The 27486-nt window shown below is 38.8% G+C and overlaps 1 protein-coding gene across 3 annotated transcripts in view; it reads left to right on the forward strand.

Moving 5' to 3' along the window:
• The window catches only part of ALCAM (activated leukocyte cell adhesion molecule), a 231252-nt gene that overhangs the window by 174469 nt on the left and 29297 nt on the right, over positions 1-27486 (forward strand). For all 3 annotated transcript variants that reach the window (XM_059886023.1, XM_059886053.1, NM_174238.1), the window contains 3 exon segments: positions 4459-4586; positions 6288-6420; positions 25369-25481. In XM_059886023.1, the coding sequence (XP_059742006.1) occupies positions 4459-4586; positions 6288-6420; positions 25369-25481 (374 nt within the window).

Here is a 27486-nt window from a genome sequence, read left to right on the forward strand (position 1 = left end):
AAGGAACTTTCTTGATCATCTAAGTCCATTATTTTATTTAACAGCAAAATGAGACTCAGAGACTTGCCCTAAATTAGCTTTAGCAACTGGATTAGAATCCTTTTCTCCAATGCTATGTTCCTTCCTATAAGATGGAAGTCAAGATAATATGATTTAGAGCAAAGATGCTGGCTCAATCAAGTTTCATTGCTGTCAGTTACTATGTATTTCTAGAAAATAAGCTTAACTACTTTGTCTCAGTTTTCATATTTTGAAATAGGAAAAATATAATACTTAACTCATGGTGGTGTTATGGAGATTAAGTGAAATGAAAAATCTAAAATAGCACTATATGTAGCACATTAAATGCCTGTTAATAAGTACTATTATCATTTTTACCTAATAAGCATATAGACATATTTTTCAGGGAATGAAAAATATATAGACATATATTTCAGGGAATGATACAGAATATTTCACTATTTTTAATGAATTATAAATTCCCATAATACTGTCATATGTTGTAGAATAACCTAATACTTCTACATCTATTTGAGAGAAAGGGTAGAAATGCCCATTAAACCTTCAAAGAGTTTTATCTCAGCTACATTTCTATTTGGGTTCCATGAAGTGCAGAATCTTATATAAAGAGCAAAACTGAAATTCCACTTGCTCTAACCATCATGAGATGTTTTGCCTTAAACTTTGTAAACAAGTTTCAACTTGATTTAAAAGCAAGGATTGAGAGGATTTCATCATGTACAGCTTATCTAAAATCAAACTATTATTTCTGTATGTGGAAATAGAACTCTGTTCAGAGATATTCAATTGGAAATAAACTATCTTGGTGTAAGTACAGAAGTACAAAATAGGAAAGAACATCAAGATGAGTGGAAAAGATTGGAAAATTGGCTTAGAAAGAACAGAATCTATGTGAATATCAGGCATGGGGAAATAGATGGGTAGAAAAGTCCTTGGATGAATAAGAAAGAAATGATTTTACTGTGACTGGCTGTGCGGGACATATTTGGCAGAGCTTTTGAGAAGCCACAATGTATGCAGTGCTGGCCTTCAAAGCTAAGACCCAAAAGTGTTTAAGACATTGTCCTGACATTCAAGAGGTTTCTCCAGTAGAGAAGATATGTGCATCAGAAGGAAATTGTCAGTGCAAGGTTGCAACTGGTAAGTGCCACAGAGACTCAGTGAATAGTCCTGAGAGTTCAGGTGTGCAAGAATAGTGATCCCCAGACATTATTGTGCATCAGAACCCCCTGAAGGACTTGTGAGAATACAGACTACTGGACCTGGCTCTAGAGTTTCTCATCCAGTAGGTATGAGACCCTGGTTTGATTCCTGCATCAGGAAGATCCACTGGAGAAGGGAGAGGCTACCCATGCCAGTATTCGTGGGCTTCCCTGGTGGCTCAGCTGGTACTGCAATGAGGGACACCTAGGTTCGATCCCTGGGTTGGGAAGATCCCCTGGAGACGGGAACGGGTACTCACTCCAGTATTCTGGCCTAGAGAACTCCATGCACTGTATAGTCCCTGGGGTCGCAAAGACTTGGACATGACTGAGCGATTTTCATTGCTCCAGTATGACTTCAGAGAAGAGAAAGAGGAACTAAATGAAAAGTACAGAAGTATACATTCAAGATAAAGAAATGTGATCAATTCATCTTGAAAGTTTTATAGAATCTACCTCTTTCATCTGTGTATATCTGATTCACAGTATACCTCTTTCATCTGTGTGTATCTAATTGTGCCTTTTGACACTGCCTAAGATTATGCCACCATTCCTCATTGCTGGTATTTTTGTAACAGCTTCAAAAATAGTTCTCCTGTCTATTCACCCCAAACTTCCCTGCAAGCTGCGGCCAGAAATATCTTTCTAAAACACAAATGGGAACATGTTACTCCTGTGATGAAAACTCTTTAGCAACTCCCCAGATCTTTCAGGGTGATGTTTACATTTTCAATTTCAAAAATGCCTTGAGTCTCCTATAGCCGTGGCCCTTTCCTTTCTCAACCTTCACCACTTCACTGCCTTCTGTAATCTGTTCTATTTTCCAAATCCCTCCTGTAGAATGCTGTGTACATTCCTATTTATATGCTGTCACGCTGTCACCTTTATTATCCAGCAAACATCTTATTTTTCAAAACCTAGCTCTGGGGTCAGCTCCAACTGGAAGCTTCCTCATCTGGTGAATCTATAAGCTACCAGTGATTGCTATGCTTATGCATCTTAGGCAGTTTTAATGTTGTTACAGTCTTAATTTATAAGTTTGATGTCATCATAAAAGAGTTTTATTTATGATGGACACTAAGGACAGGGAATTGCTGTTTTCAACTTTGTAACTCCAGCACTTAGTACTTGAACTAAACAAGTATTAACCAAATGAATGAACATAAGATAAATGGAGAGATGAGAAAAAGAAAAACTGAGTAGACCCTTTTGTTTATTATGTAGGGGTATATATGGAGTAATGAGATATATGATTCTTACCCAAAGTAAGTTCAAAGCAGTTGTGGATACCAGATTAAGAAATTTTTATTTCAATCTTTGCTTGTTGGGAATGCATGAAGACTTTAAATATCATTGTAATAGTCAAAGCACTATTTCCAAAACTGATTTAGAGAAAATATGTATAAAGATGTAGAAAACAGAAAGGCTTATGGTGAGGAACTAAATGTCGTTTAGTGGCAATGTTTCAGATGTAGATTAATTAGAGCCTTCACTAGGGAAGTGTTGGGAGAAGAGAAGGGAAGAATCAGATGCAAAATATAAGGATTAGTCATTAAGATTGGGTGATTGAGTGGATAAGAGAAGACAAAGGAGAAAGCTGGAGTAACTGGCAGACTGATGATTTACTAATAGAGTAAAATTCAAAGTCAAAGGGAGAGTATGAGATCATTAATTTTGTTGGACGCACATTAGCCAGCATCCAGAAAGCCACTGTTAAAACTCCAACGTGTTACATTAACCCCCTGATCTCAGTCTAGGTCTTCAACTCTCCAGTACAGAGCAGAGCCTATTGAAGAAGGGATACAGACAAGCAGGATTAAAATAAAGCAGAAAGTAAGATCGATTATGATTCCTGGCTGTTCTGGTGTCAGCTTTGGTCAGAGATATGCTGCAGTGACGTGAGACAGACCAAACCAGGCAGAGAAGGGCCATGTGAATGAGTGAGGGAGGCCTAAAAATGGAAGGCCAGTGGGGGACAAACTTTATTTACTTTCCCACTGTACTGAGAACTGGTCAGGGAATTACCTCGGGCAAATTCAGAAAAATGAACAAATATACTAAGTCAATTACTGTTTAGCCTCAGAACCTTCTGGGCAAATATTCAGAAATGCCCAAGCATGAAAAAAGTCAGAGGCAATCTATAACAACCCTTCTAGGTTTCTTTTTTTTTTTTTCTGCCTTTAATCTTAGAAAGGCAAGTAAATGATTGAAAGAGATAGAAGAAAAAACAGCTATACTACTTATTCATCTCACTTTATTAGCTAATAGCAAAGTAAGTCTTCATAGATGGATTCTTTTTAGTGCTGCCAGTTTGGAAATATAGACACATGCCTCAGTAGTTATTAAGCCTTGTGGAAAAGGCTCTCTAAAATAAACCTTTACATTATATGATTTCCAAATTCATTGTTCATTGTATTACCAGCTACATAACAAGTGAATATATTAGAAAATGGGTCATTTATAACTGCCAACACCGCCTCCTTTGATTTCCTGTTGGGTAGATATGGTCCACTGTGCATCCAGCTTTTAATTCCTTTAGCATTCTACTGTTGAGCAGTAGCCTTGACCAAAGAATACCCTTTAGCCCTATTTTCTCCTTAAAAATGACCAAAATGGAATTTAAGGTTGCATCTTGGCTCCAATGAACAGAAAAGAATTACAATACATTCACAGTTCTGTTGATTGTATTATATTAAGGGTCTTGCTCTGTTTATGGGATTCATCTTTCTGAAAGCAAATCTGCTCTCCTGCAGACCAAAAATCTTCCTGGTATTATTTGGCTCATGTCCCTTTTTATTTAATATAAGATATTATTGTGTAATATGAGTGTGGGGGTGCCTGATAGTTTTAGCTCTTTTTCTAGCAATCTTTCCAAACTGTAAGATATGTGTAATATAGTTAAATGTCCTTATAATGAGATTATACAATGAGATTGTTCCTACTGGTCTTTTACACATAAAATAATTATGGTCATTCCTATTTCAGGTAAAGACATTTTGCTAAGAAGAAATTGATTTTTATGTAACAGAGCTTCTTTGTAGTTTGCTCTAACCAAGATTAGTACTTGTTATAGCAAGTAGCTATTAACTTCAGTCCTTCTATAAAAAGATACATTTAAGTAATTACCATTACTAGCTTCTTGAGAAAACTGTGTATAATTTAGTCACTTACATTATATGTACAAAGTAATTTGGTACTTGATGAAATGGTTAACTTGTGTTTGTGACTCTTGCAGATCCTACAGAGCAGGTGACAATACAAGTGCTGCCATCAAAAAATGCCATCAAAGAAGGGGACAATATCACTCTTAAATGCTTGGGAAATGGTAACCCTCCTCCTGAGGAGTTTTTGTTTTACTTACCAGTAAGTGATTCAGGATTTTTACTTGAGCTAGACGGCTATCATTCTGCCCTATTGTTTGGCAGTTGGCTGACATTAAGAATTGTATGTTCTTGGGCAGCTTAAGTGAGAAAGGATGTTATTCTTAGAGACAACGGACACCTGTGGAATGTCCTTTAAAAGTTTTTTGGCATATGCCAGTGTTCTTGCCTTTTTTTATTCAATGTTAAGTGGAATCAGGGACAAAGAGGAGAAGACCTGATCATAGGAAACCATAATGGTAGAAACTCAAAGTCTCATCATCCAAATAAACCAAAATAATCTGCTCTTCATAAGCAGACAAATATAAAATGTAGAATGATGATAGCAAGTGGTTTGATGTGCATTCTAAATCCACACAGAGGGTGTTCCTGAACACGTCCAATATAGGGACACTTGTGTTGCCCATTATATTTAGCTTGATAGAGGAAAGCAATGGGCTATATCTTGCCATCATACATGGTCATGAAGGGCCATTTTCTTAACTTTTATCAGTATTGGAACTGAAAGAAGTGACATCTAGAGGATAATTTGGCTGTGTTCTAGATGTCATAGTGCTGTGGAACCAGACTAGGTGAGAGCTACGTCTGAGGACACTTGCTTGCTCTCCCATAGCCTTCTCAGGTTTGTGTTTGACAAAACATTGCTTTGGGAGAAGCCATATGCAACTCTTACTGTGTTTACTGCAGGGGTCTGTTCATTATGCTACCCACTGCATTGTTCAGTAATGCTTAAGACTATCAACCACAGATTACTCAGAAGACAAGTATAAGTGATTTCTTTTTACTTTAAGGAGCTTTCCTAGTGGCTCAGATGAAAAGAATCTACGTGCAATGCAGGAGACCCAGGTTCAATTCCTGGGTCAAAATCCCCTGGAGAAGGGAATGTCAACCCACTCTAGTATTCTTGCCTGGAATATGGGCAGAGGAACCTGGTAGCCTACAGTCCATGGGATCGCCAAGAGTTGGACACGACAGAGTGACTAAACACTTTTCACTTTCACCTTTATACTTAAATGTTGACAGATGATTCTATGTATCCTAATAAATTGACATAGTGTTTTTGTCTGATATACAAATGAAAATTTTAAACTAATTACGTTTCTACATTGATTTTCAGGGATTACAGAGCCAAATTTGTGTCTTAGTTTTAGCAGTCACTATGTTTTTTGTTAATATATACTCCTAATACTTAAAATATATTTTTTAATTCTTAGTTACTAGTTCTTTTTTCTTTTAAAAATTTATTTTCTCCTCCCTTCCTTCCTTCCTTCTTCCCTCCCCTTCTACCTCCCTTCCTTTCTTTTCTCCCTCCTTGCTTTCTTTCTTTAATTTGATATATGTTATGTTTTCTTTTAAGCTCTCTCAAATCTTTTTGTTAAATTAAGAGATAAATGTAAAAATAAAATATTAGCTATTTTTTAAATTTTACTTTAACACAAGCCATAATGTCAAAATATATGCCATCAATACAATGTAAATTACCTTCTCAATTTCCTTAGAATCAAATTATCAGTTACTTTCCCAGGATTCAGATCATACAAAATCTAATATCATTTTTCCAATCAAAGAAACATATTCCTTTGTTTTTCTTATCTGAGAAAAATGTCATTTTTATCAACAAATACAACTGTTCTTATTGTAGCTACCAAGTATAATCATCTGATGTTTTTGCCTCTATCAAAAGGGACAGCCTGAAGGAATTAGAAGTTCAAATACTTACACACTGACAGATGTGAAACGCAATGCAACAGGAGACTATAAATGCTCCCTGGTAGACAAAAAAAGCATGATTGCTTCAGCAGCCATCACAGTTCACTGTAAGTCAATTTATTCTTCTTTACTAACTTCATTTGAAAGGCCTTTTCTCATAGTCTAACTCTGCTGTCTTTTCAAATAAATTGTACTCTATTTTTCTTAAATAATGTGATTTCGATAGATATACTAGAGACCATCAGAGTGAACCCAAATTTGGTCCTGCCATTAGAGTGGTAACATCTGCATATCTGATGTTACCCTTTGCCCTACAATATTAAATTTGCCCTACAGTATTAAAATCTTGAACAGATCTAATAATTGTAACTGTTGGCAGTGATAAACCTCTGTCTCCTATCTAAATGTCTTCAATTTGTGGTATTAAAATATTCATGTGTATCTTTTTTTAAATATTTTTTGGCATTGCTCTCTTTGGGATTGGAATGAAAACTAACCTTTTGCAGTCCTGTGGCCACTATTGAGTTTTCCAAATTTGCTGACATGTTGAGTGCAGCACTTTAATAGCATTATCTTTTAAGATTTGAAGTAGCTCAGCTGGAATTCCATCACCTCCACTAGCTTTGTTTGTAGCAAGGCTTCATAAGGTCCACTTGACTTCACACTTCAGATTGTTTGGCTCTAGGTGAATGATACCACACTGTTGTGGTTATCCTGGTCATTAAGAACTTTTTTGTATAGTTCTTGTGTGTAAGTTCAAACTACCACACAGCTGTACTCATTTCAAATGATTCTGCTCAGTATCCTTCAAGAAAGGCATCAGCAGTGTGTGAACTGAGAACTTACAGATTTACAAGCTGATGTTAGAAAAGGCAGAGGAACCAGAGCAAGTTGCCAGCATTCGTTGGATCATAGAGAAAGCAAGGGAATTCCAGAAAAAGCATCTACTTCTGCTTCATTGACCATGCTTCACTGACTAAAGCCTTCGACTGCGTAGATCACAACAAACTGTGAAAAACTCTTAAAGAGATAGGAATGCCAGACTACTTTACCTGCCTCCTGAGAAACCTGTATACAGGTCAAGAAGCAACACTTAGACCTGGACATGAAACAATGGATTGGTTCCAAATTGGGAAAGGAGTACATCAAAGTTGTATATTGTCATCCTTCTTATTTAACTTATATGCAGAGTACATCATGCAAAATGCTGCACTGGGTGAATCACAAGCTGGAATCAAGATTGCTGGGGGAAATATCAACAACCTCAGATATGCAGATGTTACCACTCTAATGGCAGAAAGTGAAGAACTAAAGAGCCTCTTGATGAAAGTGAAAGAGGAGAGTTAAAAAGCTGGCTTAAAACTCAACGTTCAAAAAATGAAAATCATGGCACGTAGTCCTATCACTTCATGGCAAACAGACGGGGAAACAATGAAAACAGTGACGACTTTATTTTCTTGGGTTAAAAATCACCTCAGATGGTGACTGCAGCCATAGAATTAAAAGATGCTGGCTCCTTGGAAGAAAAGCTCTGACAAATCTAGACAGTGTACTAAAAAGCAGAGACATTACTTGGCAGACAAAGGTCTATATAGTCAAAGCTATGGTTTTTCCAGTAGTCATGTACGGATGTGAGAGTTGAACCATAAAAAAGGCTGAGTGCCAAAGAAATGATTCTTTTGAATTGGGGTGCTTGAGAAGATATTGAGAGTCCCTCGAACTGCAAGGAGATCCAATCAGTCAAACCTAAAAGAAATCAACCCAAATATGCATTGGAAGGACCAATCCTGAAGCTGAAGTTGTAATACTTTGGCCACCTGATGCGAAGATCCAACTCACTGGAAAAGACCATGATGCTGGGAAAGATTGAAAGCAAAAGAAGAAGGGGGCAGCAGAGCATGAGATGTTTAGATAGCATCACAACTAAATGGACATGAATCTGAGCAAACTCTGGGAGATAGTGAAGGACAGGGGAGCCTAGCTTGCTGTAGTCCATGGAGTCACAAAAAGTCGGATGCAACTTATCAACTAAACAATAACAACAATCAGTTCAGTTCAGTTCAGTCGCTCAGTCTTGTCCAACTCTTTGCAACCCCATGAATCGCAGCACGCCAGGCCTCCCTGTCCATCACCAACTCCCGGAGTTCACTCAGACTCACGTCCATTGAATCGGTGATGCCATCCAGCCATCTCATCCTCTGTCACCCACTTCTTGTCCTGCCCTCAATCCCTCCCAGCATCAGAATCTTTTCCAATGAGTCAACTCTTCGCATGAGGTGACCAAAGTACTGGAGTTTAAGCTTTAGCATCTTTCCTTCCAAAGAAATCCCAGAAATCTGATCTCCTTCAGAATGGACTGGTTGCATCTCCTTGCAGTTCAAGGGACTCTCAAGAGTCTTCTCCAACACCACAGTTCAAAAGCATCAATTCTTTGGCACTCAGCTTTCTTCATAGTCCAACTCTCACATTCATACATGACCACTGGAAAAACCATAGCCTTGACTAGATGGAACTTTGTTGGCAAAGTAATGTTTCTGCTTTTCAATATGCTGTCTAAGTTGGTCATAACTTTCCTTCCAAGGAGTAAGTGTCTTTTAATTTCATGGCTGCAGTCACCATCTACAGTGATTTTGGAGCCCAAAAAAACAAAGTCTGACACTGTTTCCACTGTTTCCCCATCTATTTCCCATGAAGTGATGGGACCGGATGCCATGATCTTCGTTTTCTGAATGTTGAGTTTTAAGCCAACTTTTTCACTTTCCTCTTTCACCTTCATCAAGAGGCTTTTTAGTTCTTCTTCACTTTCTGCCATAAGGGTGGTGTCATCTACATAGCTGAGGTTATTGATATTTCTCCCGGCAATCTGGATTCCAGCTTGTGCTTCTTCCAGCCCAGCATTTCTCATGATGTACTCTGCATAGAAGTTAAATAAGCAGGGTGACAATATACAGCCTTGACGTACTCCTTTTCCTATTTGGAACCAGTCTGTTGTTCCATGTCCAGTTCTAACTGTTGCTTCCTGACCTGCATACAAATTTCTCAAGGGACAGGTGAGGTGGTCTGGTATTCCCATCTCTTTCAGAATTTTCCAGTTTATTGTGATCCACACAGTCAAAGGTTTTGGCATAGTCAGTGAAGCAGAAATAGATGTTTTTCTGGAACTCTCTTGCTTTTTCGATGATCCAGTGGATGTTGGCAATTTGGTCTCTGGTTCCTCTGCCTTTTCTAAAACCAGCTTGAACATCTGGATGTTCATGGTTCACATATTGCTGTTGCCTGGCTTGGACAATTTTGAGCATTACTTTACTAGCATGTGAGATGAGTGCAATTGTGCGGTAGTTTGAGCGTTCTTTGGCATTGCCTTTCTTTGGGATTGGAATGCAAACTGACCTTTTCCAGTCCTGTGGCCACTGCTGACTTTTCCAAATTTGCTAGCATATTGAGTGAAGTACTTTCACAGCATCATCTTTCAGGATTTGAAATAGCTCCAGTGGAATTCCATCACCTCCACTAGCTTTGTTCATAGTGATGCTTTCTAAGGCCCACTTGACTTCACATTCCAGGATGTCTGGCTCAAGGTGAGTGATCACACCATCGTGATTATCTGGGTCATGAAGATCTTTTTTGTACAGTTCTTCTGTGTATTCTTGCCACCTCTTCTTAATATCTTCTGCTTCTGTTAGGTCCATAACATTTCTGTCCTTTATCGAGCCCATCTTTGCATGAAATGTCCCTTTGGTATCTCTAATTTTCTTGAAGAGATCTCTAGTCTTTCCCATTCTGTTGTTTTCCTCTATTTCTTTGCATTGATAGCTGAGGAAGGCTTTCTTATCTCTCCTTGCTATTGGAACTCTGCATTCAGATGCTTATATCTTTCCTTTTCTCCTTTGCTTTTCACTTCTCTTCTTTTCACAGCTATTTGTAAGGCCTCCCCAGACAGCCATTTTGCTTTTTTGCATTTCTTTTCCATTCCATGGGGATGGTCTTGATCCCTGTCTCCTGTAAAATGTCACGAACCTCAATCCATAGTTCATCAGGCAGTCTATCTATCAGATCTAGTCCCTTAAATCTATTTCTCACTTCCACTGTATAATTATAAGGGATTTGATTTAGGTCATACCTGAATGTCCTAGTGGTTTTCCCTGCTGCTGCTGCTGCTGTTAAGTCACTTCAGTCATGTCCAACTCTGTGCGACCCCATAGATGGCAGCCCACCAGGCTCCGCCATCCCTGGGATTCTCCAGGCAAGAACACTGGAGTGGGTTGCCATTTCCTTCTCCAATGCACGACAGTGAAAAGTGAAAGTGAAGTCGCTCAGTCATGCCCAACCCTCAGCGACCCCATGGACTGCAGCCTTCCAGGCTCCTCTGTCCGTGGGATTTTCCAGGCAAGAGTACTGGAGTGGGGTGCCATTGCCTTCTCCAGTGGTTTTCCCTACTTTCTTCAATTTAAGTCTGAATTTGGCAATAAGGAGTTCATGATCTGAGCCACAGTCAGCTCCTGGTCTTGTTTTTGTTGACTGTAAAGAGCTTCTCCATCTTTGGCTGCAAAGAATATAATCAATCTGATTTCGGTGTTGGCCATCTGGTGATGTCCATGTGTAGAGTCTTCTCTTGTGTTTTTGGAAGAGGGTGTTTGACCAGTGCATTTTCTTGGCAAAACTCTATTAGTCTTTGCCCTGCTTCATTCCGTATACCAAGGCCAAATTTGCCTGTTACTCCAGGTGTTTCTTGACTTCCTACTTTTTCATTCCAGTCCCCTATAGTGAAAAGGACATCTTTTTTGGGTGTTAGTTCTAAAAGGTCTTGTAGGTCTTCATAGAACCGTCCAACTTCAGCTTCTTCAGCATTACTGGTTGGGGCATAGACTTGGATTACTGTGATATTGAATGGTTTGCCTTGGAAACGAACAGAGATCACTCTGTCGTTTTTGAGATTGCATCCAAGTACTGCATTTTGGACTCTTTTGTTGACCATGATGGCTACTCCACTTCTTCTGAGGAATTCCTGCCCATAGTAGTAGACATAATGGTCATCTGAGTTAAATTCACCCATTCCAGTCCATTTTAGTTCGCTGATTACTAGAATGTCAATGTTCACTCTTGCCATCTCCTGTTTGACCACTTCCAATTTGCCTTGATTCATGGACCTGACATTCCAGGTTCCTATACATTATTGCTCTTTACAGCATCGGACCTTGCTTCCATCACCAGTCACATCCACAACTGGGTATTGTTTTTGCTTTTGCTCCATCCCTTCATTCTTTCTGGAGTTATTTCTCCACTGATCTCCAGTAGCATATTGAGCACCTACTGACCTGGGGAGTTCCTCTTTCAGTATCCTCTCATTTTGCCTTTTCATACAGTTCATGGGGTTCTCAAGGCAAGAATACTGAAGTGGTTTGCCATTCCCTTCTCCAGTGGACCACATTCTGTCAGACTTCTCCACCATGACCCACCTGTCTTGGGTGGCCCCATGGGCATGGCTTAGTTTCATTGAGTTAGACAAGGCTGTGCTCCTAGTGTGATTAGATTGACTAGTTTTCTGTGATTATGGTTTCAGTGTGTCTGCCCTCTGATGCCCTCTTGCAACACCTACCATCTTACTTGGGTTTCTCTTACCTTGGATATGGGGTATCTCTTCACGGCTGCTCCAGCAAAGCGCAGCCACTGCTCCTTACCTTGGACAAGAGGTATCTCCTCACTGCTGCCCCCACTTCTGACCTTGAACGTGGAATAGCTCCTCTAGGCCCTCCTGTGCCCGCACAGCCACCACTCCTTGGAGGTGGGGTTGCTCCTCCTGGGTGCCGCCCCTGGCCTCAGGCGTGGGGTAGGTCCTCCCGGCCCCTGCCCCTGGCCTCCGGCGCAGGCAGCTGCAACCGGCGCATTTAGCGCTGGTGGCTACCCCACGTCTGAGGTCAGAGGCAAAAGCCAGGAGGACCCCATGCCCAAGAGGAGGCAGCCAAGAGGAGTACCCCACGTCCGAGGTCAGGGTCAGTGGCCAAGAGTGCCAGGCTTCGACGCGCAGGAACAGCCAACAGGAGCTACCCCACGTCCGAGGTCAGGGGCGGCGGCTGGGAGGAGCTACCCTGCATCCGAGGTCAGGGTCCAAGACCAGGAGGAGTTACCCCACGTCCGAGATCAGGGGCAGCAGCCGAGAGGAGCAATAACAACAATACATATACCTTAAAGTAACAAATTGTTTTATATTTTAAGTTAATATTAGAGTATTCTTGAAGTTTAAAAACTTTTCATTTGGCCTAGAAAAGTATAGATTAAGTATCTTTTTTAATTTACAGAGTACTCTTAATCCCTCAACCCAAGCAACACAAAGTTGAATAGACTCAAAGTTGAATATCTACCTCCTCCTTTGGAGGAGGAGGTAGATACCACCAAGAGTTGTTTAATGGTCTCTGTACAGAAGGACAAGAATTTTCTGGAAACATAACTTGAAAATCACCATGGACATACTTTTTAACCCTCTTTTATACACAAGATGCTCCAAAAGTTATATTTATTCCCGGAGATTTAAAATAATAAATATATATAGAAAATAGACCTTTATTTCAATTCTCTTTTTTGTAATTCCTGACTGTCTATAGTACTGATGTACCCAATGCATTGTAGAAATGGGCAACTAATTTGAACTTCTCCCTGGTGACACTAGAATTCACAGCATTCTTTGGGCAAATGTCAGTTTTGCTTAGAGATATAGATGGAAGTTTTTAATAAGTCCATTGTACCCAACAACACCTCTAGCCATGACCCATTACAGTAAGGTTTCTTTAGACATGATCCATTACAATCCTATTCATTGTGTTTCTTTGTTTCAAAGTGGAAAGAGATGTTAGAAACTGTTCTGAGAAAATGTTTCTAAATCTTTCACTTTACCGATAATGCTTGGAAAACATGTAGAAGAGGAGTTAAAACTTTGAAGGAGATGTAAGGCAGTACATTGGGGAATAGAGTAACCAGACGGTTGCTTTTGAGTGTCTCATGTTGGGAGCACACCCTGGAGGGCACTGTGGTGACAGTCGAATATTAAGATTCACAACCAAGCTACTTCTCTGTTTGCTCATTTTCATGTCGAACAGATCAGAATGTGTCTGGCATCAGGGGCAAGTTAGAGAGAAAGCAGCAACTTCTCAGAGAACAACTGTGCTACCTTTTCTCTGAGAACTATTCTGTCCTGGGATCATTTATTCAGTTTGCTCCATAGGGAAAAAGAAGTGAAGTGAGGGAATATAACCAGTAAATAGAATTGCCTGTGGAATAATTTTCTGTAATCATTGCTCATGAGATCTTTGGACCAGTAATCAATAATCCAGTGCTTAGAGATGGTACAATGTGGTTATGTTTAAGAGATACTAGCTACTCAGAACCCACCTGGATATCATGCAGAAAGGGAAAGAGAGCAGAAGGATTAGGCACAAGGCTTGGCTGCAGCTGCATAATAACTCAGTGATCAGCTGTGGTTAAAAAAAAAAAAGAAAAATTAAAAGCATGCAACAGTTTAATTGAATTTCAGCACAATTTAATTAAATTTAATTTAAATACATTTAGGTTTTGCAAGGTAGGCTCTAACACTGGGCTTTAAAGCCTGTATTGCTCTTTAAAAGGTAAAGTAGTGAAGAAAATGAAAGTTGCTCAGTCGTGTCAACTCTTTGGTACCCCATAGACTATACAGTCTGTGGAATCTCCAGGCTAGAATACTGGGAGTGGGTAGCCATTCCCTTCTCCAGGGGATCTTCCCAACCCAGGATTGAACCCAGGTCTCCTGCATTGCAGGTGGATTCTTTACCAGCTGAGTCACCAGGGAAGCCCAAGAATACTAGAGTGGATAGCCTATCCATTCTCCAGAGGATCGTCCTGACCCAGGAATTGAACCGGGTCTCCTGCATTGCAGGTAGATTCTTTACCAGCTGAGCTACCAACATTGCAAGTAAATCAAGATTTTCCTCTAAATTACATGAAATGAACCCTGGAGAAGGAAATGGCAACCCACTCCAGTATTCTTGCCTGGAAAATCCATAGACAGAGGAGCCTGGAGGACTACAGTCTATGGGGTTGCAAAGAGTCAGACACAACTGAGCAATTAACACTTTCACTTTCACATGAAATGAAAACATAAAAATCCTACTTTAGCCTACTTATCCTAAATTGTTTCCAAAAAATCAAGATTTGTTTTCTTTTCATAGATGACTAAAGGGAGTGGATAGAGAAGTGCCCATCAGCACTTGCACATGATAGCAGAACAGACCTCTTATTAGGCTTTCAGTCCACAGAATCATAGTTGCTGAAGTACTAGTCCTCTGCTGATTCATTCACATATAGATTCTTCATCTGAGCTTTCAAACTCCATCATCATTCTTTAAAAAAACTTCTGTCTTCTCACTGGCAAGTTATCTGTCCAACTAATAAAGGCTTTAACTCGACCTGAATTGAATTCTCATCTAAATATAACTCAACAAAATTGTCTGAGGAAACTCCACTTTTCTATGTGATAATGTATATTTTTATATTAATGAGAAACTGAGAAACATGCTTCTTCACTTCATTCAACAATAGTTTTTGAAGGACTACAATGTGCCAGGCACTGTGGATACACAGTGACAACTCAGGTCATGGTCCCTACCCTCATGATGCTTATAGCCTAGTAGGTGAAACAAGTATTAAAAATAATGTTGCAAACAATCAACAAATTGTGATTATAACATGAAAAACCAAAGGGAAGGACAAGGTGCAATGGCAAATCCCCACTGCCATAGGATAGAGTCCCAACTCCATATGGCAGTCTTCCAAGGTGATGCCACTGGTAAAGAACATGCCTACCAGTGCAGGAGACTTAAGAGACATGGGATCAGTCCCTGGGTAGGGAAGATTCCCTGGAGGAGGGCATGGCAACCCACTCCAGTATTCTGGCCTGGAGAATCCCATAGACACAGAAGGAGCCTGGCTGGCTACAGTACATAGGGTCGCACAGAGTTGAACACGACTGAAGCAACTTAGCACAGATGCATACAATAACTCTAATAATGTCTAATAGGCTTTGTCATCTCTGAATGTTTATTTAACTAATGAATGAATACATCTAAATCACCAAATTGAAATGGACTTCCCTGGTGGCTCAGACAGTAAAGAATCCATCTGCAATGCAGGAGACCCGAGTTCAATCCCTGGGTCAGGAAGAACCCCTGGAGAAGGGAATGGCTAGCCAGTCCATAATTCTTGCCTGGAGAATTCCAAAGACAGAGGAGCCTGGCAGGTTACAGTCCATGGGGTTGCAAAGACTAGTACTTTCACTTCACTTAGTATGGCAAGCATAGTCCCTCATAGGCTAGCCTTAATTACTTGTATAGGTTTATCCTCCATGTGTTTTAACCCCTGATACCATTTTACTCACCATTGTGAAATCCACCACCCTCTCTTACCTCTTTGCCTTTACTTATGTGGCAGAAGTTTTACCAACATCTCACTTACCAAAGCCCTTCTCAACCATCAGGGGCCACAGACAGATATCACCTCCCATACAAAACCTTTATTACTGCCTTGAAACCCAGTTTGGTTCTGTTCTCCACTCTCCTATAAGTCTTTGCTTGTACCTCTGTCTGTAGCCTTTACTCTAGTTTTTCAGCAAATATGTCTTGAGCTCCTAATCTATAACACATTTACCACTAGGTACTGATTTCATGCTGCTATGTAGTGTCATCACATAGAGTGCATATTACCTCTACCTCAAATTGTGAATTGTAAGCTCATTATTCATCTCAGTATCTCCTGTCAGTGCTTGGAACCTAGTAGCTGTACAATAAAGGTTCTATTGAACTGGATTTTCCTCATACAAATCATACTATGACAGTAGTTTTTTATAGAAATTACTTTCCATCTGAAAGATTATACTTCCTTAGATGTGTTTATGCTGTGTTTTTAAAAAATGGTATCTGCTGACAATGTACCTAACAATAAATCTTATTTAAAATTTCAACTGGAGAGAACAAGATGGTGAGGAGTAGGTGGATGTAGAACACATCTCTCTCCACGGATATATCAGGAATACACCTTCAGACACAGAAGTGCATGCAGAACACCAGCTGAGAGCAGACAGGAGTACCTGATCAGTGGAAAAGATTATATAAAACCACGCCAAGCTCAGTAGGATGAAGAAACTAGGGGAAAAAACAGGAGTGTTAGTAGCACTGGACTTGCACTTCTTGTGTAGGGGAACTGAAGCAATGGTCCGATCCCTACATCAAGGCAATTATCTAAGTCAGAGGAGAAGCATTTAAGGCTGAGAGTGAAACAGCTGATCTGTGGCAGTCTAAATGGAATGAGAATCAGATAGTCCTTGCTGCAGCCATACACATCCCAAACAGGAATGCTGGTCCCCTGGAAGGTGCAGCGGCTGGGAGCTGGGGTTTAGAAATTGTGGAGCAATCCCAGAGCAAGGGATACTGTTGACTGCAGAGAGACAGATCGAGGGGATGTGAGGGAGGAGATCGTGGTGGGAAATGCCAGTGGAGGAAAACCAGGCAGCCATGGAAGCAAGGCAATAATGCTGAGTCACACGTAGGGGGTGGAGCCATCACCATAGCCTCTCTCCCCACTTGCCAGCATCAGCAGCTGAACAATACAGACGCTGGCCCATCAAACACCTGACGCACTGAACTACAAAGTAGGACCCCACCCAGGTGCAGAACTAGAGTAGGACCCCACCCAGGGTGCCCCTGTAAGTACCTGACACACCAATCTACACAGTAGGACCCCAGCTAGGGGGCCCTTCTATGTGCCGAACAACACAGAAGGACCCCAGGCAAGGGAACCCACTAAACGCCTGAATGGGTGGAGCTATGGAGAAAGACTGGCCAAAGAGACCTTCTGATCGCCAGCTACAAGAGGCTCAAAAAAAGACCCTGATAGGGCCATAACTCCTGCAGCGGAGGCAGTCTGTGTCCCTACGCACTTGGCACTGCCAGGGTCCCTGCAAGGCAAACAGCTGCGCCACCTTCACACTCAACTCTCAGTGGGGCAGAGCTGCCAAAGGCCAAAAAAGTCTTTCATCTATGCGCACAGGGTCACTTTGGTCCTGTCCGAGTCTTTGAGACCCTGTAGACTGTGACCTGCCAGGCTTCTCTGTCAGGGAGGGGGATTCTCCAGGCAAGAATACGGGAGCATATTGGCCAATACTGGTTGCCATACCCTTCTAGAGCACTATATTTCCTGCTGCCCTAACTGCCAACTTCCCTGGGTACCTGTTGCTGTCAGAACCCCTGCAACCCAAGCAGCTGCACCACCTCCACCTGGCCCTCACAGGGACAAATCCAAGTCCTCCAGGGCAGCCTCAAGAACAAACCTCAATGGATGACCCACGTGTAGAGGTGGAAATAAAACCACAACTGAAACACACGGGCAGTGTGGCTAAGGAAGACCCAAAACCTTCCCACCAACTGTGCAAGCTACAGATTAAATCCACACAATCAACTAGGCAGACTCTGTATCTATGGAATATATAAAAGGTCATTGAGAGCTACCACAAAAGAAAACGCACTAGTTCTGATAGCTGTGGACATTGGAGGCAAGAACACACAGGACTAGGACCAGAATCTGAGTTGAATCTGAGTTGCTTTGCCCAAAGCAGGTCCAGAGATCAGCACAGTGTTGGAGGGCATCCTAGGGAGGTAAGGTAGACTGTGACTCCCAGCAAGGGTAAAGACCCTGACAGCAGTGACTCAAGAAAAACATTTATTATTCTTATGTTTTGACTTGTTCTGTAGAATCTTTTGGACTTTTTTCTTTTTGTTTCCTTTTTTGAACCCCCTCTGTTGTAGTTGTCTGTTTTATTGGCACTATGAAATCCAATTAAGCTTTTGAGATTTTTTTTCACAGTCACATTTTTTTATTGTTATAAACCTCTGCCTCTATGTTGGGCTTTTGCCGTTCTGTGGAGTTTTCCTATTTTTTTTCTTTTTAATTTTTTTAAAACTATTATTATTTTTTCTACATTTATTCCTTTGTTTGCTTTTCCTACTGTTCTTTTCCCCTTGTTAATCTTTAACATATATAAATCTTTTTTATCTACCTCTATTTAACTTTGCATATATATATTTTTCTTTCTCTCCTTTCTGCTCAACATATTTGTTAGTTTTATTTTCATTGCTTTATTCCCCAATTGGCACTTTGCTTTAGTTTTGTTTTCCAGTTTGTGCTTTAGTTAGTTTTGTTCTGGTAGATATAATTTTTGATTTCCTTTATTTGCTGGGTCAATCGACTGTACTTTATTTTTGTTGGGCTGTTTTGATTTTGCTTATAGATGTATATGTATATATTCAGTCACACTTTTTATTGTTGTTATAAACCTCTGCCTCTACATTGGGCTTTTGAAGTTCAGTGGAGTTTTCCTTTCCTTTTTTTTTTCTTTCTTCTTCTGTTTTTGTTTTGTTTTGTTTTCTTTTCTCCTTTTAATAATTTTAATTTTTAATTTTTTTAAACCTATTATATTTTCTCTACATTTATTCCTTTGTTTGCCCTTCCTACTGTTCTTTTCCCCTTGCAGTTAATCTTTAATAAGTATAAATCTTCATCTACCTCTGTTTAACTTTGCATATCTATTCTTTCTTTTTTTTCTTTCTTTCCTCTCAACATATTTATTAGTTTTGTTTTCATAGCTTTATTCCTCATTTGGCACCTTGCTTTAGTTTTTCTTTTTTTTTTTTGAGTTTGTGCTTTAGTTAGTTTTGTTCTTAACTGGTAAATATAATTTTTTATTTCCTTTGTTTGCTGGATAAATCAACTGTACTTTATTTTTGTTGGACAGTTTTGACTTTGCTCATGGGTATATATATGTGTGTGTGTGTGTGTGTGTGTGTGTATGTATTCCATTATCTTAATTATTATTTGCCTGATTTTGTAACTGCCATTTGTCTGGGGTTCATCTTTGGTTTCTCATTTTTGGATATTTGTTTTAATTTCACTTAATGCCATTAAAAAACCACTTGTGGAATCTTCTTTTCTGACCAGAGACCAAGCCCTGAGCCTTTGAAGTGGAAGCACTGACTCCAAAACCTTAGACTACCAGGGAACTAACCCTAAGGAGTATCAAATAGTGAGAACTCACACAAACAAACCCCTTGAATACAAGACCCAGCATCACCCAACCACCAGTAGCACCCTGTGCAGGACACCTCATCTAAGCAACAAACAAAAAAATAATATAAACCCAATCATCAGCAGAGAGGATTACCACCTCACTCAGCCTTGCCCATGAGAGGGAAAAAACAAACAAAAACTCAGCACAAATCTCACCCTATAAGAAGCTTACACAAACCACTGAATCAACCTTAGGATGGCAGAAACCAAAAGGAAGAAAAAATTAAACCTTCTTGAAGGAAAGAATTCAACTTTCCATGAAGCCTTGGAAAAGGAGACCTCAAACACAATAAGTTAATAATAATGAAAAGGCAGACAAATACTATACAAATGAAGGAACAAACTAGAAACGAGAAGTACAAATAAAAGAAGAGGAAATAGGCTAACTACTTGAAAAAGAATTCAGAATAATGATAGTAAAGATCAAAAATATTGAAAACAAAATGGAGAAAATGCAAGAATCAATTAACAAAGACCTAGAAGAATTAAAGAATAAACATACAAAGACAAACAATACAATTACTGAAATCACAACTACTTTAGAAGGAATAAGTAGCAGAATATCTGAAGCAGAAGAATGAATCAGTAAGCTGGAATATAAAATGGTAGAAATAACTTCTGAAGAGCAAAATAAAGTAAAAAGAATGAAAAGAACTGAGGATAGTCTCAGAGACCTCTGGGACAATATCAAATGCACCAACACTCGAATTATAGGGGTCCCAGAAGAGGAAGAGAAAAAGAAAGGGTATGAGAAAATTTTTGAAGAAATTATAGTTGAAAATTTCCCCAACATGGAAAAGGAAATAGTCATTCAAGTCCAAGAGACACAAAGAGTCCCATACAGGATAAACCCAAGGAGAAACATGCCAAGACACATACTAATCAAACTAACAAAGACTAAATACAAAAGAAAGAATATTAAAAGCAGCACAGAAGCAACAAGTAACATACAAGGGAAACCCCATATTCTTAAGAGCTGATTTTTCAGCAGAAACTCTGCAGGCCAGAAAGGAATGACAGGATATATTTAAAGTACTGAAAGGGAAAAATCTTACAACCAAGATTACTGTACCCAGCAAAATTCTCATTTAAAACTGATGGAGAAAGAAAAAGCTTTTCAGAGAAGCAAAAGTTAAGAGAATTCAGTATGACCACACCAGCTTAACAACAAATGTTAAAGGGACTTATATAGTCAAGAAATACAGCAGAAGAAAAAAGATGTACAAAATCAACCCCAAACAATTAAAAAAATGGCAACAGGAATATATATCAGTAATTACTTTAAATGTAAATGGATTAAATGCTCCAACCAAAAGACACAGAATGGCTTAATGGATACAAAACATGACTCATATATATGCTGTCTACAAGAAACCCACTTTAGGCCTAAAGACACATACAGATTGAAAATCAGAGGATGGAAAAATATATTCCATGAAAATGGGAAGCAAAAGAAAGCTGGAGTAGCAATCCTTATATCAACAAAATAGACCTTAAAATAAAGAAGATTACAAGCAATAAGGAAGGACACTACATAGTGATCAAGGTATCAATCCAAGAGGAAGACATAACAATTGAAAATATTCACCCAACATAGGAGCACCTCAATACATAAGACAAAGACTAACAGACATAAAAGGAGAAATTAACAATAACTCAATAATAGTAGGAGACTTTAATACCCCACTCACACCAATGGACAGTTCATCAAAACAGAAAATTAATAAGAAAACAAAAGTCTTAAATGATACATTAGATGAAATGGATGTCATTGATATCTTCAGGACATTCCATCCAAATGCAGAAGAATACACCTTCTCAAGTGCACATGGAACATTCCCCAGGACACACCACATCTTGGGTCACAAATCAAGCCTCAGTAAATTTAAGAAAATTGAAAGTGCATCAAGCATCTTCTCTGACCACAATACTATGAGACTAGATATCAATTTCAAGAAAAAAAGTGTAAGAAACACAAACACATGGAGATCAAACAACACATTCCTAAATAACCAACAGATTACTGAAGAAATCAAAAGGGAAATCAAAAAATTTCTAGAAACAAATGACAATAAACACATGATAACTCAAAAACTATGGGATGCAGCAAAAGCAGTTCTAAGAGGGAAGTTTATAGCAATACAATCCTACCTCAAGAAACAAGAAAAACATTGAATAGACAACCTAACTTTACACCTAAAACAACTGGAAAAAGAAGAACAGAAAAATCCCAAAATTAGTAGAAGGAAAGAAATCATAAAGATCCAAGCAGAAATAATGGAAAAAGAAATGAAAGAAACCGTAGTAAAGATTAATAAAACTAAAAGCTGGTTTTTTGAGATGATAAACAAAGTTGACAAACCATTAGCCAGACTCATCAAGAAAAAAAGATAAGAAGCAAACAACACAATTAAAAATGAAAAAGGATAGGTTACAACAGACAATGCATAAATACAAAGGATTATAAAAGACCGTTATGAACATCTATATGGCAATAAAATAGACAACCTGGAAGAAATGGACAGATTGTTAGAATATTTTGATCTTCCAAGACTGAACCAGGAAGAAATAGAAATTATGAACAACCCAATTACAAGCACTGAAATTGAAGCTGTGATCAAAAATCTCCCAAAAAACAAAAACCCAGAACCAGATGGCTTCACAGGAGAACTCTATCAAATAGAGAAGAGCTAATGCCTATCCTTCTAATACTCTTTCCAAAAATTGCAAAGGAAGAAACACTTCCAAACTTGTTCTATGAGGCCACCATCACCCTAAAACCAAAACCAGACAAAGACAACACACACACACACACACACACACAAAAACTACAGGCCAATATCACTGACGAACAAGATGAAAAAATCCTCAAAAAATTTTAACAAACAGAATTCAGCAAAACATCAAAAAGTTCATACTCCATGATCAAGCTGGGTTTATTCCAGGGATGCAAAGGTTCTTCAATATACACAAATCAATCAATGTGATACACCATATTAACAAATTGAAAGATAAAAACCATACGATCATCTCAATAGATGCAGAAAAAGCCTTTGACAAATTCAGCACCAATTTATTAAAACTCTTCAAAAAATGGGCATAGAAGGAACCTACCTCAACATAGTAAAGGCCGTATATGATAAGCCTACAGCAAACATTATTCTCAATAGTGAAAAGCTGAAAGCACTCCCCCTAAGATCAGAAACAAGACAAAGGTGTCCACTTTTGTCACTATTGTTCTACTTAGTTCTGAAGTCCTAGCTACAGCAATCAGAGAAGAAAAAGAAATGAATCCAGATCAGAAAATAAATAAAGCTCTCACTGTTTGCAGATGACAAGATACTGTACATAGAAAACCCTAATGAAAGTAGCTGAAAATTACTAGAGCTAATCAGTGAATTTAGCAAAGTTGCAGGATACAAAATCAATGCACAGAAATCATTTGCATTTCTATATACTAACTGAAAAATCAGAAAAAGAAATTAAGAAATCAATCCCATTCACCATTGCAACAAAAATAACTAAATATCTAGGAATAAACTTACCAAAGGAGACGAACTGTACACAGAAAATTATAAGACACTAATGAAAAAAATCAAAGGTGACATAAACAGATGGAGAGATACTCCTTGTTCCTGGGTAGGAAGAATCAATATTGTGAAAATGACTATATTACCAAATGCAATCTACAGATTCATTGTGATCCCTATGAAATTACCAATGGCATTTTTCACAGAACTAGAACAAAATAGTTCATGATTCATATGGAAACACAAAAGACCCCAAAAAACCAAAGCAGTCTTAAGAAAGAAGAATGGAGCTGGAGGAATCAACCTTCCTGACTTCAGATATACCACAAAGCTACAGTCATCAAGACATCATGCTACTGGCACTAAAACAGAAATATAAACCAATGGAACAAGATAGAAAGCAAATAAATAAACCCATGCACCTATGGGTACCTTATTTTTGACAAAGTAGGCAAGAATATACAATGACACAAAGACAGCCTCTTCAATAAATGCTGGGAAAACTGGACAGCTACATATAAAAGAATGAAATTAGAACACTTCCTAACACCATACACAAAGATAAACTCCAAATGGATTAAAGACCTAAATGTAAGACCAGAAACTATAAAAATCTTAGAGGAAAACAAAGGCAGAACAATTGATGACATAAATCAAAGCAAGTTCCTCTGTGACCCATCTCCTAGAGTAACAGAAATAAAAACAAAAGTAAACAAGTGGGACCTGATTAAACTTAAAAGCTTTTGCACAGCAAAGGAAACTATAAGCAAGGTGAAAAGACAACCCTCAGAATGGGAGTAAATAATAGCAAATGAAACAACTGACAAAGGATTAATTTCCAAAGTATACTAGCACCTCACACAACTCAATACCAGAAAAACAAACAACCCGATCAAAAAATGGGGAAAAGACCTAAACAGACATTTCTCCAAAGAAGACATACAGATGGCTAATAAGCACATGAAAAGATTCTCAACATTGTTCATTATTATAGAAATGTGAATCAAAACTACAATAAGATATCACCTCACACCAGTCAGAATGGCCATCATCAAAATGTCTACAAACAGTAAATGCTGGAAAGTGTGTGGAGAAAAGGGAATCCTCTTCCACTGTTGGTGGGAAAGTAAATTGATACAGCTACTATGCAAGACAGTTTGGAGATTCCTTAAAAAACTAGGAATAAAACCACCACATGACCCAGAAATCCCACTCCTAAGCATATACCCTGAGGAAACCAAAATGAAAAAGACAACATGTATCCCTTTGTTCACTGCAGCACTATTTACAATACCTAAAACATGGAAGCTACCTAGATGTCCATAGACAGATGAATGGATAAGAAGTTATGGTGCATATACACAATGGAATATTACTCAGCCATAGAAAGGAGTACATTTGAGCCAGTAGTAATGAGGTGGATGAACCTAGAGCCTATTATACAGAGTGAAGTAAGTCAGAAAAGGAAAGATAAATATCGTATTCTAATGCATATATACGGAATCTGGGAAAATGGTACTGAAGAATTTATTTTCAGGGCAACAAGGAGAAACAGACATAGAGAATAGACTTATGCATGGGGACAGGGGAGGAGAGGGTGAAATGTATGAAAAGAGTAACATGGAAACTTACATTACCATATGTAAAATAGATAGACAATGGGGATTTGCTGTATGGCTCGGGAAACTCAAACAGCAGCTCTGTATCAACCTAGTGGGTAGGATGGGGTGGGAGATGGGAGGGAGGTTCTAAAGGGAGGGGATATATGTATACCTATGGCTGATTCATGTTGAAGTTTGACAGAGAACAACAAAATTCTATAAAGCAATTATCCTTCAACAACAAAAAAATTAAATTTAAAATTTCAACTGCATGAGAAATGGGATAGCATTTTTTTTTAATATCTAGCTACTGTAGTCAGTTCTCTCTGAAGAAACGTGTAAACACCTTATGATAATTTAGTTTATCACCTGCTGTCTAAATATACTTGATTTCCCATGGTATGTCTTATCAATTCTTCTCATAATATTTACTTAGTCATCATCTTTATTTTCTTCCAGAAATGATTTAAGAATTTTTTTCTGAAGGTGATAGACCCCAAATGAATACTTACATGCATTCAAAACATCAATCATGATAACTGCATATAAACGCATAATCAATTAAATTGACCATTCACACTTGCCCAAACTGGTCTCAAAGCTGGCTTGAAAAACTAGAGTGATTATGCTACACTTGAGTTATTTCAGTCACATAAATCACTTCTGAATTTCAAGTAGAGTTAGCAGGAGTTTTTCTTTCTTTCATCTATTTTTTTTCTCCAAAAATATTTTGACTGTCTTACTTTCTGGAGTTGTATTTCAAGCATATTTTTCTGCTTCACAGATTTGGATTTGTCCTTAAACCCAAGTGGGGAGGTGACTAAGCAGATTGGCGATGCTCTGCCTGTGTCATGCACAATATCTGCCAGTAGGAATGCAACTGTGGTGTGGATGAAAGTAAGTAATTTTCTTGGTAATGTTCCACTTTTGGACTGACTCCTTTTAGGCTTCTCTTGTATATTCATGTGTAATATGTTTATATACAAAAACTCATACTCTCTTTTTTTTATATATAATAATAAAGATTACTACAATAAAATTTAGAGGTACTCAACATCACTATGGCATCCATAATTGTTGCTCTGAAACTTAGTTTGGGGCATTAATTTAATTATGTGTATTTACTAAATAATTATACACATGCATATGGACACACACGCATATACAGTTATATATTTTAGCAATTTCCAGTGTGTTTTAACCCATAATGTTGTTAACAGTGTGTTTATAACAACCCTGTGAAATATGCAAGAAAATGGTTAGTTCCCTACTTTATTTCAAAGAACTTGAAGTGAGAGAAATCAGAGAGCTCATAGGTGACAGAGTAGAGGCTCAGGCTCAGGCCTTACCCAGCATAAACACCACTATAGTCACATAACCTTCTGCCTTTCTGGAGACTGACCTTAAGTGTTTGAATGTGGGTTCCATGAATTAGTAGCTCCTTGATGGTAGTGATCTTTTTTCACCCCTGGGCCATAGTAGAACACCTGGAACATACTAAGAGCTTAGTCTGTATTTCCTGAGTGTTTCAGTTCAGTTTAGTTCTGTCGCTCAGTTGTGTCCAACTCTTTGCGACCCCGTGGACTGCAGTATGCCAGGCTTCCCTGTCCATCGCCGACTCCTGGAGCCTGCTCAAACTCATGACCATTGAGTCGGTGATGCCATCCAACCATCTCATCCTCTGTTGTCCCCTTCTTCTCCCCTCTTCAGTCTTTCCCAGCATCAGGGTCTTTTCAAATGAGTCAGTTCTTCACATCAGATGGCCAAAGCATTGGAGCTTCAGCTTCAGAATCAGTCCTTCCAATGAATATTCAGGACTGATTTCCTTTACAATTCACTGGTTGGATCTCCATGTAGTCCAAGGGACCCTCAAGAGTCTTCTCCAACACTACAGTTCAAAAGCGTCAATTCTTCGGTGCTCAGCTTTCTTTATGGTTCAATTCTCACATCCATACATGACTACTAGCTTTGACTAGATGAACCTTTGTCAGCAAAATAATGTCTCTGCTTTTTAATATGCTGTCCTGAGCGCTAATGTTCTTGTTATCATCTGAAATGTAGGTCATTATCTGGGGACCCAAGCATTGCTGTTATCTTTTTAGACTGAGATTAGTAGGATTGGAAATTGGTGATTTGAGATAAGGTTATTAACTAAGGTTATCAACATAGATAAGGTTATCACCAGGACTTCCCTGGTGGCTCAGATGGTAAAGTGTCTGCCTACAATCTGGGAGACCTGGGTTCAATCCCTGTGTCAAGGCAATGGCAACCCACTCCAGTACTCTTGCCTGGAAAATCCCATGGACGGAGGAGCCTGGTAGGCTATAGTCCATGGGGTCGCAAAGAGGTGGACATGACTGAGCGACTTCACATTCACTTTCTTTCTTTATCAACAAAGGGAAAGGTTGTTACTATGTTCCCTCCACTCAAATCCTTAACTAGTATACACCCTGTCTGTTTATTCCTGTAATGTAACATGTAGCAGAAGCACTTAAGCAGTATTGGGTTGACAAAAACACATCAAACCACTTAAAATAGGGGTTGACAAGAATTATCTTTGTAAAAAGTTGTGGGAAGTATATTGCTCCAGTTTCTTTTAGATGAAAATGTAAATTATTTTCTATTGGTTTTTGATCTCTTTTCATGCCAGATCCTCTGTTACTTGTTATCTTAACTCTTAAAACTCAGTTTATTATTTCATTTTCTCTTAAACACAGCCTCATCACAACATTTCATTTGCTCAGATAGTTAAAATGTCACTCCATAGACTGAATACTTAACATGATGTGTTTGTGGTAGTTAATGGTCAAAGGGCTTGATAGGTTTTTGGTATATGAACACTCACGGTGTGTTTTACTCAGAACTAGAGAAGCTAAGTTTACTTGGTTAAACCAGTTTCCAC

The sequence above is a fragment of the Bos taurus genome, chromosome 1, assembly GCF_002263795.3.
Source record: "Bos taurus isolate L1 Dominette 01449 registration number 42190680 breed Hereford chromosome 1, ARS-UCD2.0, whole genome shotgun sequence".
NCBI classification, from domain to species: Eukaryota; Metazoa; Chordata; class Mammalia; order Artiodactyla; family Bovidae; genus Bos; species Bos taurus.